The 14,303-nt window shown below is 37.1% G+C and overlaps 2 protein-coding genes across 2 annotated transcripts; one reads left to right on the plus strand and one right to left on the minus strand.

The window, feature by feature from the left end:
• The first annotated feature begins 47 nt into the window (after nucleotides 1–47).
• On the plus strand, nucleotides 48–1,582 carry LOC140859468 (AT-hook motif nuclear-localized protein 28-like). The gene has a single exon (XM_073261365.1). It carries the CDS (start codon nucleotides 354–356, stop codon nucleotides 1,227–1,229), a length of 876 nt encoding a protein of 291 aa, XP_073117466.1. The 5' UTR covers nucleotides 48–353; the 3' UTR covers nucleotides 1,230–1,582.
• A 2,645-nt stretch (nucleotides 1,583–4,227) lies between these two features.
• LOC140859467 (AP-4 complex subunit mu-like) lies at nucleotides 4,228–14,017 on the minus strand. The gene is made up of 13 exons (XM_073261364.1): nucleotides 13,913–14,017; nucleotides 12,375–12,469; nucleotides 9,550–9,753; nucleotides 9,217–9,333; nucleotides 8,946–9,074; nucleotides 8,267–8,393; nucleotides 7,640–7,743; nucleotides 7,368–7,472; nucleotides 7,155–7,249; nucleotides 5,880–5,967; nucleotides 5,636–5,696; nucleotides 5,445–5,518; nucleotides 4,228–4,643 (listed from the first exon to the last, which is right to left on the minus strand). Exons 1-13 carry the CDS (start codon nucleotides 13,968–13,970, stop codon nucleotides 4,545–4,547), a joined length of 1,356 nt encoding a protein of 451 aa, XP_073117465.1. The 5' UTR covers nucleotides 13,971–14,017; the 3' UTR covers nucleotides 4,228–4,544.
• Nucleotides 14,018–14,303: the final 286 nt, after the last annotated feature.

Here is a 14,303-nt window from a genome sequence, read left to right on the forward strand (position 1 = left end):
AAACAGTGGGAACCCACCCTTTCCCCCTTTGCAGTTCAAGCTCCTCAAAATATTTACAGAGTAGGAAGAAACCAATGTGAACTAAGAAGACCAAACCCTATCCATCCATCCATACGAACGTATCACTCCAACCATATCTCCCACTCCCAACCAACTCGGCCCCACTCACCCTTCTCAATCTACGGCACCATTACTCCTTTCAATCCTTTCTCTACTTCCTTCCAAAGTACCACACCAAACCAAACCTTCTACCTCTCTACCTTCTTTTCCTGCTGCCTTCTTCTTCTTCTTCCAATAACCCGTTACTCGACAGAATCTATTCCCTGCTTCAAAACTTCAACAACAAAGCTAGGATGGAGTTCTACTCCGAGGAAGTGGATAGTAGGAGCTGTGGAGGGCGCAAGAAACAAAAGACGACGGCCGAAGAGGGAGGGACTAGAGGAGGAGGGAAAGGAGGGGATGGTTCGAGTATCGAGGTCGTCAAGCGGCCGAGAGGCCGGCCGCCGGGGTCCAAGAACAAGCCCAAGCCCCCTGTCGTCATCACCCGCGAGTTCATCGATCCCTCGCCTGCCATGCGGCCCCACGTCCTCGAGATCCCCGCCGGCCACGACGTTGCTGCCGCCCTCGCCGCCTTCTCCCGCCGCCGCTCCCTCGGCATCTGCGTCCTCTCGGCCGTCGGGACTGTCGCCAACGTCACCCTCCGCCAGCCACCCGTATCGGCGGACGGATCCGCCGCCGCCGCCGCCGCCGTGACGTTTCGCGGCCGCTTCGAGATACTCTCCATCTCCGCTACCTTCTTCCCGCCGTCCCTCTCCGTCGCCGCAGGCGGCGGGTTCTCGGTGTCGCTGGCGGGTCCGCAGGGGAGGGTGGTTGGGGGGATGGTAGCTGGGCCGGTGGTGGCGGCGGGGACTGTTGTGGTGGTGGCGGCGGCGTTCGGAGAGCCCAGCTTCCACCGGCTGCCGGTGGAGGATCAGGCGGGTTCAGCCTCCGGCTCGCTCTCCGGCGGCGGCGGAGGTGGCGATGAGGCTGCCGCCCAGGCTCATCAAGATGAGGATGACTACAATGATCATGATGAAGAAGCACAGCATCACTATCATCACCAGTATTATGATCACGATCACAATCATGGATCGTCCGATGGTGTACCGATCTATGGTACTGGTCGCTTCCCTCCCCATATGTGGAATCCCACCTCCCGTTCCCCACATTCACCACCACCACCCTATTGATTCCCTAGGTAATATTTTGTTCCTTCCTATCAAAAGATAATACTACTACTTTGCATTTGGTTTTCATTGTTAGCGAGATTATTATGTAATAAGAAAAGGTTAATGAGGAAATAATTATTCCTCCTTGGGTTCGAGACTTATATGGTGAAGTGGATGAGGACGGATGATGGATTGCAGCCTCTTGGAGTGAGACTTAAGTAATACGAAAGGGAGCAGCCTTAAAAGGTGCATTAGAAAACGGCTAAGAAATGGAATACTTGTTACCATTTCTATCTTCAAGAGAAGAAGAACCTTGTACTTTGAGAACCTGATTTGATCCGGTCTAATGCGCTCTGAAGTCTTGGAAAGCAAAAGTGGTATTGTCTTCTTCTTCCATTTTTTGTTCAAACCGGCTGCTTGTACCATTTAGAATAGACACATCGGAAAGCATCAGACATAAGAATATCCTTCGATCTCCGGGGGGAGGAACTATGCCATCCAAACGGCCGTAAGTCATGTAAAACGTACAACTCAAAACAAGTATTCGGTGTTTGCCAGCAAGGGGAGGCTGGTGTCCTGATGGTATAATCTTTCGGTCACAAAAGGAATTGGCCAAGTGCAATGCACTAGACAGGAGGGACTTTTTTTTTTTTTTTTTGTTTCTTCTTTCATATGTTTACGGGTGGGGCAAGAGCGCGTGGGAGAACTAGCGGGCAGCAAGACAAGTTGGACTTTATATGGCCTAGCAAAAGTTTATATTTTGTCAAACTGGACTGTTGGCTCAATTCTAAGTTATAGCTAATGAATCAGATTTATTAAGAAAGATGGGTTAACGTTCATAAATCTAGTTGACCCGTGTACGAATTCAAGTCTGGTATACATTTAGGAACACAGTTGGAATCCTTTGATAGACTAGGGTCATAAAAATAATTTATATTTACTGAGTTCAGGTACCTTCTTCTGACAACTACAAATTTCTAAAGTTATTTTTAAGGCTGAGCAAATAATCAAAATTTGTAAAAATTCATCCAATGTAATTCAATAAATATCAGTTTCAATTGATTGAAATACATAAATCGGACAGAATCAGATTGAAATTTATAAAAAATCAATTATTTACGGTTGGATTCGGTTCTTATACTTTTAATCCGTATGAAATCGGATCTAACCAATGTAGTATTTTACAAACTTATTTTCATTTTGAGATGGCATCGTTTAAACTTCAATACTTCATTCTACAATAAATTCTGCCATCCATTTAGATTTATGAAAATTATTGATAGAAGCACACCAATTTAAAACAATTCTAAAGTGAAAGCTTTTACATGTAGATGCTTTCAAATGAGTAAATCTATTTTTTTCTATTTTATTTTATACATATTCAAAAATTAGTCTAAAATTTATAATTTATAAAATTTAATTTTTTTTATATTAAATTAATAAAAAATAAATAAATTTAAATGGATCTATATTGAATTTAAAATTAATATTAGATCAATATTGAAGTTCAAACCAATACAATCCATCCGAACCCGCTATAAACCGTTCATTTCAGTTTTAAATATACATGAAATTGTTCATTTCGATTTCAATCCGATTAGATTCGATCGGATAAAATTTTTCTCACAATCTGATCGGATCCGATCTATGTTGAGCCCTAATTATTCTCGATAAAGCACGTAACTAGAGAGATAAAAATGGATCTCTCACTAACAGACTTTATTATTATCAACTTACAATAGATTTTTGACTTGCTTTCTGGTCTCCACTAAAGTAGAAAGTACAATCTTGCGAAAATGGCCTCTTTGCTCATGTTCTCGGGCTTCAGGCTTCTTTTTCTTTTTTTTCTTTTTTTTATACAGACAATGATATCTTTTTTTTATATTTTTGAGAATACACTTGTATTATATGTTTTTTCTTATAAAAAAATTGAACGGTTTCTTTCTTAGGAGAATTATAGGAGGACTAGCAACTTGAATTACTGGTATCTCATAGTTGGAAAGACCATCCAAGATTTGAACTACAGAACCAACACCAAAGTTGTAATCGGTAGGCTAAAACCTCGTCTGCAGGCATATTTTTTTCATTAAAACACATATGACAATGAAATCATATAAATTGTCATGTATACGTGATGATCATTGTGGCGATCCTATATGCTTGATTTTCCTTATCACATTATATAGATGAGGCATATGAGGCCATAATAATTATTTTTTCACTATATGGTCTATCGTACAACAGACTTGCGGCTAATCATGAACAGGTTATGATCCGAATAACCAATTCACATGGGATAATGGAATGAATAAAAATTGAACACAAAAGGAGTTTGACTAATGGCTATAGCATCATCATGCATATATAAAGTAATGCGGATAATTCTAGTTCCATAAATCAACATAATTATAATATTGAAGATTTTCCGGTGAGAAGAAGAACTATTTGAAGTAATTTGTTGACATACATGATCAAAGTTAGTGACACTTCTACATATTAACATTTAGTAGCGATCCCCCATTTTTGTCAGAAGCAGATTACATGATTGATTTATGAGAATGGACATATGGTTAGTGGTTGCGATTATTCAAGTGACAAAATGCTTGGATTAAATGATTTGATCATTACAGATGGATGCCATGAGTTAAATATAACTATATATAGTATTTCATAATTGTAATTTTTTTTATTTAACTAAATTAATAATGCCAATATTTCAACACTTTGTGCGCATGCAAAGTCAATGGTTCTCTAAAAATCCACAAGAAGCAAAGACTTGTATGGCATAGGGTCCGCAAAGATCTCATTAGAATATGATAAGCACAGGTTTAGATGGAGATTTCCAATAATACAAGGCGATTGCAATTTGCAAAGAAAGGCTCGTAGGATGCATGTACGAAGAGTCGAGCTTCAGCCAAAAAGTTCAATTACCACCTGGCTGAGCTAGACCCCTTCGCACTCCTACATGGAACAGCATATTCTGTATACCATAGCCAAGCTTCAGCTTAGCCGATGTAAGTTTCACAAATCGCAGCTGTAAGCGGATTCGATGGTTGTAAATGACCAAAAGTACAGCGTTCCTCAGCATTCTAAGGAGAACAACAGGAGGGTTATCACCAAGACAGAATGTAGAGGGAGATACGCCCATGGCGGCTCAATCCATAATTATTCACAGCTCTTTTTTTTCTTTTCTAAAGGTCCAGAAAGGGCTCCCTGTTGTTGACAGATTATTGGAAGCCGTAGTACATGTAACAGAACGAATTGTTCATATCATGCCTTGCTGATAGATTCAACCAAGTGCAAATGATAAACTAAGAGAGGAGAAAAAACAATTTCTCATAAGCGAGCAACATAGGAATTTGCCTGTGTGACATATCTCACCCACCGATATGGATTGTATGTCTTGGATTTCTTGGCTATATGTAGATATCTTACCTGCATTGGGGGAAAACAAAACAAAAATAACATCAGTAATATTTAGGAGTATTTTAAGTAATGCTGGTTGTAGATATTCTTTTAAAAACTAGCAAGCAATAAATCATGATTAGTCTGTTGAGGCAGTAGCAATACATTTAGGTAGAAAACCTAAGGCGGCTCATGATGCTTGATGTGGATGATACCAAAGGAGGATCACAACATGATCATGAAGCCCAAATAAGAGAGTGATACATTGTCCGACCAAGTGTTCTCATGGCAAATTTTTCTGCCAAAGAACCAAATCATGAACATGTCAAGGGTTGCCCAAACTACTATCGGTTACTTGTCCGCTCTACTACAACCTTGCAGCACAGCATCTAATATTACTTGATTATCATCAACGGCTGACCCAACCAGCATCCTCTAAAATTAACCTTCAAATAGGTCACCTACTCAGGCAAGTATAAATTGCAGTTCACAAGTTTATGAAGATAATCTATTAACAGAAAAAAAAAAAAGTTAGTCTATTCTTGGAGTGTTGTGAATAAGTGGTTGGAGTAGCTCTTTTACCTACAAAAGGTCTGCAATCACAACATTTGACATGTTTGCATACAATTAACAGAATGTCTAAAGTGTTTACCTGATATCCAACAATCGAACTTCTTAAATTTCAATGCTCTAGAGTCAAGTGAAGGTTTTATAGGAGAAAAAACAGGAAGAAAAAAACAAGTGTAAATGCTCATTTAGCTTAGCAACTAAGATGATGAAGTCATGAACGAATTAAAAAATGAAGAGATCATAATCAACTGACTGCCTCACCTGAAGCCTTGATGCATTGTACATCGGTATTGTGAAATTCATGTTTACAGGCCCCGCTTCCCTCGTGAGGTTTCCTGTATTACAGAAGGGTGGTTTGTAATGACAGGAGCTAAGACTAACTCAAAGCGAAAATATTACAGAAAAACAGAGAAAACTGAGTCAAGACAGGTTCACTGAAATATTGTACATACCATGTGACTCTTGAGAAAATGTGAGCTTTGCACGCAATGTATGTTCAGATCCACCCACAATCTGAAATATTATGGATTATTTTAAACCAGCATGCAGGTGGCGAAGTCATAAGTTAAGAGTAAAAAGTATAATTTCAGACTTTATATAAAATAAGCTCAAAATTTGCAATAGATGCTAAATGATCAAAAGAAACTAATGTCAAAAAATATAAGAAATAAATAAAAGAATAGATACGAGTCTTACCTTCTTTAGACACCATTCAAGCCTCTTCATTCCTTCCTTAAAATCAGTCATCTGTCCAACCGCCCCAGGTTCCAACTCAAAACTAACTCTAAACAAAATTTTCCAAAAGGAAGAATTAATCAAGAGAAAAACATTATAATGTAATTCAAATTCCAGGAAGAATATTTACACTCATATCTTACAGAAGTTTCAATGTCGTGATTAAGAAAATATAATGCAAAACCTTCAACTTTGGTTTAACATCAAATATAGAAGACTCATGATATCAGGGCATCAAGCTCCCATGTGGTGACATAAAAGACTAATAAGGTCTGTTCAGTTGCAATGAGAACAGATCAGAAAACTACCCCTTTTTTTTTGAAAATTCAATTCTCCAGTTGTTTGTTCCACAGAAAAATATAAAATATTTTTTTCTGAGAACTGAACATTCCATTTTCTTCCAAGTACCTTCAGAAAATGAAAAATGAACCAAAGGACATACCAGAGAACTATAATTGGGGTCTCCTTCTTATTTTTATTAAAATTGGAACTTGGATTTTTCCTTTTTCAAGGAAAATATCCTCTTTTCCTTTTCCACAGGTTTCCTTGAAGCTAAACAATCTCTAAAATAAAAGGTAGGGATAATCATGTTTGAAAAATTAGTGGTTTGTACATTTTGGATGCCTTACATACCCAATATATAGAGTTTAAGACAAGATTTCCCATCTTAGTACTGGACCCTGAACCAGTACCATCCTATTTTAATATTGGTACACGGCATGATACAAGACGGGGAAGCATATCAAGAATTGATACGATATGAGACTGCATATCGGTTCGGTACTGATCGGTATAGCAAATCTTGGTTTAAATTTTATATCCCATGAATCTCTCTATCTTATATACTGAAAAATGCTCACAAGGACACACAAATGTTGCAAATCTGTATATGCATCACTTCTAGTCAAAAAATGTGGTTGATGACATCATATAAATCCAAAGTGCACCAAAACCATTTTAATGAAAGTGACCAACCACTAAGGAAAGCCAAGGATGGAATTAGGAAGCAGTTCTCATTTAAAGCACAAAAAAGATAACCATCTTCATTAAAGAGCTCAATACACGCATCTTTAGAAGAGGGTGCAGAGCACGTCTGGTTCCCAGATACCAGAAAAGAAAGCCCCTAAAATCACACAATGTGACACGTGACAAGTGATCATCATAATTGGCAATTCTAGAAGAGGCACCGGTCACAGCATTACACAAGAGTTGCAGAAGCAAGAAAAAAATAATCACCTTGTTGTATAAGTCGGAACTGGCATTTGTACTGCAATCGTATTAGCAGTGACACTTGGAGAGAAATCAGCTCGTATTTTCAGAATGACTTCAGCCTATTTAATCATAAAATAAAATATATCCAGAAATATTGAAGTCAAAACCTATTATGTTAACCATATTTTTTCAAGAGTATGTCATAACAGAAAAAACCTCAGAGAAGCATGTTTTCACCTTTAATGGTCCTGCTTCCTCGATAAGTGCATTAACACGAAAAGGAGGCTTGAACTCCTGAGTCATACGATAGTTCATTACAGAAAATTCTCCATCTGGAGGGATCTATGACCAAGAAAGAAATGTTAAGTTCCTAAATTGGCTGCAAAGATAAAAGAGCATGCATCGAACAGTGTTGTGCCAATTGTGTCAAATCATAAATAGGAAAAGAGTGGTTTCTCAGAATTGAAACTTTTTGCCACAGTCTGCATCTTATGTAGAAATCTACTCACCAATGTCAAAGTTCTGTCTATGTCAAAACTGTCAAGATGCACAGATTCATGGAAATTACAATCATCAAGTATCACAGCCCCTCCTCCAGTCGAACTTCTGTAGTCTGTTGCATAAACGAATTCATTAAAAAAAATGTGTCATACCAGTAAATGGATCATAAATGATTTTGCAATGTCCTTGTAACTGTAAATTAGCAATATGTAAGTTTGCATCTTTCTAAGTTAAATTGGCACAAGTCATTAACAAGCAAAATAAATAAATATTTTTTTTAAAAAAATACTATTTGGTAATGACACCAGGATCCTATAGCCAAGGTAATTGTATGTTAGCTTTTGAACCAATCAGAAACAATTGTCAGTTTTCAGCGACCAACAAAAAGATCGGCATAGACAATTATTGCCTTTACAGATTTTACTAGCTAGAAGTATCTGCTCTAGTCACAAAATGAATGGTACCATTACGGACTAGCCCGAACAATGGATATTTGTTGAGTCAGTTAAATGATGAAGAATACATGATCGTAGTATCAAACTCATTACTACAAGGAAAAAAGGGAGACATGACTATAATACTTAGAATTTTTAAAAGAAAAAGAACTAGATAAGCATGTAAATTACAGACTATACCAAATACAGAAGCCCCGCTTCTACCAATGCTCAAATCCTCATTAAGAGCCAAACGAATTTCCGGATTTCCACTAAGGTAACTTTTCATTTGAATGGTGCCATCAATCTCAGAGGTGAGTATGTAGCCCTGTTTAGAGAAGCAGAGTATCAGGAAACCTGTTGCTAACTAAAAGGACACGTTAGAGGTGCCAACAAGGCAAAAGAAAAAAAAAAAAACTGATGTAATATGACATTCCATATAATAGTAAGAAATTTTTTAACAAGAATAGACAGGAGTAACCAGAAAAAAAATGAAAGACTGGTATTAAGCATTCAACAACATTAGAACAGAGTATTTAAAAAATCAACATGATCTTGACTAATTTTGCATTAAATCAATAACCAAATGAAGTTAAAATTGCAAGTCTACTTACTTGAACGAGCCTAACAAATTGGAAGATAGCAATAAAAAATCATAGAAGAAAAACCGTAGTAAGATATTTAACATAAATAAATCAAAAATTAACTGGCTGTCAAAATACACCACATGAACGTCTACATTGGCAATATAATAATTAACATCTTCATTACATGCACATCACTTCATCAATAATGACTTGTATCCAAGGAACTTTTAAACTATTTGCATTCAAAGAAAAAATTAACCAAATTGCACAAAATAAAATACATATTTACTCACACTAGAGCTGAATGTCACACTTATTTTCTCAATAATATCAACAAATATTTCCTCCCTCTTCTTACCACCAGGCTCATTGGCTACAACAGATTTGGTAACAGCTGTACCTGGCATCCGTTTGGTGCCTTGCTGCAATACCAAATATCAAATGTTAATCACTATATCAAATAAAACAGCTGCACAAGGAAGATGTCATTAGCATACAAAGCTTCTCCTAAAAGAGATGGATTGTCCAATAGTAGTGCGAAATGACAAGATAAGCAAATGATACCATAAACATGGCAGCAGGGCCAAGAGGTGGCATACGTGCAGCATCAACCATTATTGGTTCATTAAACACATACGACTTCAAAACCTCTGTAGATGTTGTTTGTGGATATCCAAAGTCCTAAAAATAGGATTAAATACAAATTAAATGCCACCAGAAATAAATCACTATTAGATTAGTTATCACTTTTAACCATCATAAAATCTCAAGGTCAAAGACTAGCAAAAAAATAACAACTTAATAAGTCTTGTAGAATCAGAAATTGAGAAACAAATATAATGCATTGACAAAGCAATTAATATTTTTATGCCAAACATAATAGCACAAAATACTTACAATGACTTCATCAAGCAATTCATACACAAGTACAAAATTTTTTCGTAATGAATCTTCATTAAGAACTCCAAGGTAGTCCTTAATGACGCGCGCAATCCTTTGTAAAAGCTCCAAAACAAGTGATGGTGAAACATTAACCCTTGCAGTTGCCACAATAAACAATCCAGCAACCTTCACATGAATGTAGTTAACACCATCCACGTTCTATCAACAAAAGCAAAAGAAATGAATTGTAAGACTTCATGATGAAAAGACGAGGAAATTTACTGCTAGATGACATCAGAAAGTAAATGTGCAAAATGTCAAGATATAATTGATGGAAAGACATGTGCACAACAGAACAAGTCCAGCATAATGCAAGATAATTTATGCATGATATAATGCAACCAAGGATTAAATGAAAAATGGACAGCTAAACATACTAAATTGCACTACTGAGCATAGAGTTAGACTTCAACAGCAACACCTTTCAGTTTAATTAACAAAGAAAAAGAAAACCCTTCTTATGGACTCAGATTCCATAACTGTGTTGGGTGCACTTTCAACTTTAACTCCTTGGACTGAAGCAGACTTGGATATTTTTCAACTGGACTTTCAATGCAGTTAGTATCTTCCTTCCTCTGTATATGTAAACTAATTCAAATACGAAAGAAGATAACCAAAACCCAAGTGACCAACATGAAAGCAAACAGCTGATAAAGTGCGAAGCAGCATCAAACTACAAAAATGACATGCCTGATCTTCATAGTCATTATAATCGAAAACTTTTTTAATGAAATCCAGATCAGTGACAGAGTGCCCTCCCCATCCCATCCCCCAAAACAATACACAAACAGAGATAAATGGATGTGCAAACATACACAAACAAATAGAGCAAGAAAAACTGTATTTGCCACAAAGCTGAAGCAATTTTTATAAACAACACCAGCACATATAGAAGATACAAAATCTCAAGCTACAACGGGAAGGTGCTGCCTAAATGATTCATATACCGAGGGGCAACCTCATGTGCTGCTTAGATTCCAGAGAGTAAGTCTAACTGCTCTTTGTGAGTCTTTTCTGCGCTAGACGGAAAGAAGTTGAAACATACAGTGTAGTGCTCCATGTGCAGGGAGTATACAATATTCTGGCCCCACTTATTGCTGTCCTTCATCTAAAAGTTGAAGTTATTGCATGGCTTGAACTGAACTGCACAACCTGTTGTTCCATCACAAGATTCACAATTAATGGCTCCCTTTTTCCCCAAAGTATTGTATTGAACAGTTAGGTGCCTATATGGAACCATAGCACTTTGGGAAAATCTAAGTCAGCAGCTCCACATGAACAGTTAAAAGTTTCCTTCTTATTTTGTTTGGGGTTGGTTTTGGGGGGTGCAGGGCACTTTAAATGCTGTCTGAAAGGTGGGATTTCTGCCCTCAACAAGCCTGGTATGAGAAGAAGTACCTTGTCACATTTGTCCCTTTGTTCAAGGGCATATGTCTTCATTATTTCAATAGTGTAAACTCTGCATGAATAATTCTGATCAATAAAACAACATCTCAAAAGTCAGAAGCTTGTGGGCAAATTTGTGGCTGAAGAAAAAGCATGAATTCTACTGTAGAGGGATGTGTCACAGCCCAGAACTCGGATGTGGTACAGCTAAGTGTAGTATATTTTTTGACTTTATTTTTTGATTTTTTATTTTTTGCTCAGTTTCTTGAAAAAGGTCTCTTAATTCAAATATTGTTAATTGTTGATTTAATATTTTCATAATTCCCCATCATGTATGCTAGCACTCACACAAATTTGAAAAAGTTTGGTATAACTTATGATGACCATTATTTCTTTGTAAAGGAGATTAGTTCACATCCAAGAAGGTCAATTATGTGAGATGGTGTTGATCTGCCTCAAATAAGTCTATCAAAGTGATAGCTCCACTTTAATGGCTACACTGACAACATTATCCATCTGTCACAAAACTTACATTTCAAGAAAATAGCAAACAAAATGTTACCCAAGTTTCACTTTAACAGGAAGGACTGTGCCACCTACCAGCATTTTACTATTGACGACTGCATCTTTCAAAAGGTCATATTCTCATCCTCTGGATGAATAAGAAGAAGTATTCTAAGTTTTCAACATTTAAGTTGAATATCAAACTATATGAAAAAGAAGCGCATATTTTCACTCTCATTTGCTGCTTGAGAAATCTATCTACCATGCTCCATTTTTCTCATTCAAATAAACAAGCAATTACCAGAAACAATATGTTACTCACAAATGAGGATAACACATATACAATTGTCATTCCCGCCACGATCCTAACAATTCTAGGAGATATGACTCCAAATAATTATTTTCAACTTCAAATTGGCAGCCTTCATGGCATATTGCAGCATTGTTTATGATCACATGACCATTATGATTACTAAGAACTCTTTGTGGTTGGTACTATCAGGAGAAAAAATTTCAGTCATTCCCTTGAAAGTTGAATGACCAAATATAGACAAGATGCATCTCTATCATTGTTATTTTAACAAGATAAGTAACGAAAATAATAGCATAAGATTTTCACCTGATTGGTGTAGAAACTAATTGAGCCATAGATCAGGTAAGTGACCTATTAAAAGTGGTATTTTCTAAATAATATAAGTGGTGAGGACAAGATAGAATATCACAGTAATTCGTACATTGCCAAACAGGTATTAAACTTCATGAGGACAAGTTACTTCATCTTCAGCTGTTGATTTGGCAGGCTAAGCTTGTAAACTCTTCTGAAAGATTTATACTAGTATTTTAAACAAAGATATAGAGCTGTCAATTAACTTGCAAATGCAAATACCTACAAAGACAGGTGGTGCCTCCTCTCCTTCATCCCCTTTCCAGAACTTCACTTTACGAAAAAATATCTCTGCACTTCCTTTCTGCACTTCACCCCGATCTGCATCATTAAAATAAAGGAATATTTGATTTCATATCCAAAATGATTTCAAGCCTAGCTTAGACCTATGATCCTGAACAAAAAAACCACAAATTTCAAAGAAGTAACTTCAAATGGTTAAACGTTAGAGACAAGAAGAAAGACCAGTAGCTGATTGGCAAGTTTTTATCAGAGTTCCATGGCTAACGAACACATTACTTTTATTATAAATAGTAGCACGCTTGTTTGAAAACTGCAAGTGATCATTTTTTTTTTCTACAGATATAATGGCCCATTTAAGAGAACATCTCAAAGATACTAAAAGAGAAACCTAAAAATTCTTGCATCAATGAAAATAGCTGCTTCAAAGGATACCAACCATTAGAGATTTAAAAATTTTGTATGAGGAAGCACATAATCTAAAGATATCTCTACAAAAATATATGCACATAATCTATATGTTTTCAGGGAGCATCATCTCAAAATCAAAAATGAAGCAAGCCTTGAGTAAGCTTTTCAAACACGGATGGAACATCCTTGTCTAGTAAAAAAGGTTCACACACTTCAAGCTTTCTCAAAATCCTTCTCTGATTTTTTTTTCCTTGATGGAGCACCATATACAGCTAAAACTGCACAACAAAATATACTACAGAACACATTTTTGTTCAGTATTTGCCATTCAAATTTCAACAAAAAATGCAATTGACATGATCCACATATTCATATTTCATGGTATAACTCTCGCTACAGAAAGGAGAAGGGTTCATGACCAGTCCTGCAGCAAAGCAGGAAAAGCATCAAAATATATACACTATGCGGGAACAAAAAAACAAGACTTGGAAATAATTATATAGCATTAGCCAACAAAAAGGTCAGGTTCACGATCAATCTCACTGCGTAGCAGAGAATAGATCAAAACTCGAATACTTATTCAGGGCAAAGGTGGCATGGGCAATACTCTGAAATATAACTACCGAAAGGAGTTGTTTTTATGATCAATGTTGTGATATTGAAGAAAAAAGGCTTGAAAATACCGCTATTCCAACTGATTTACAAGGAACAAACAGCAATTCGGGCACCAGGAGACAATTCTAGCTACAAAAAGCAGCCGAGATCATGATCAATCCCACAAAAATGCAGTGAAAAAGACATCAATTCCAGACATTATAGGACAAATTACAATTGGGATATCGATTAAAGAACCAATATAACTACAGTATTGATATCTAGTTATTCGGTGAAAAGGATCCCGTGGGACATGGATCAGATTCGAATCCATCAAAGGCCAATTCAGGATAGCAAAGAAGGTATCCAGATATTCTGAAGCCCATGCTAGCCCACGGACACCATCGCCATCACGCCGATCTAATGTTAGGGTTTTGATTCACCGAAGAAGGGCGATTCGTGATGGGATCCAGGGAGTAAACTGGAAAGGAGAGAGAAGGGGAGGGAGAGAGCGCATACAGTCACGGAAGACGATGTTGTCGCCTCGCTGCGACAGAACGAAGAACTGCGAGATCATCGCTTCTTTGCTTGGAAGCCCGGAAGGAGAATTGGGGTGGGGGGGGGGGTGGGGAAGAGGGAAGTCAGGGGACTCAGGGGAGAGAGAGAGAAGCAAACGGACGACGCTACTAGCCGGCTACGAGCCGTTCTAGCCGGATTTTCGGACCACGTGCGGTGCACGTGAAGGAAATTGATAATAGTAAAATATTTCCAAGGAATAATAGCTAGATAAAATAAAAATGTAAAATTATTAAATTATTGACATATAAAAAAAATTACTAAATAAGATATAATTCCTGAGAAGGTGATGTTCTTTTATTGAAAATGATGTTTCAGCCTACCACTTTGTTGG

This window comes from Elaeis guineensis, chromosome 7 (assembly GCF_000442705.2).
Source record: "Elaeis guineensis isolate ETL-2024a chromosome 7, EG11, whole genome shotgun sequence".
In the NCBI taxonomy this organism is placed as follows: domain Eukaryota; kingdom Viridiplantae; phylum Streptophyta; class Magnoliopsida; order Arecales; family Arecaceae; genus Elaeis; species Elaeis guineensis.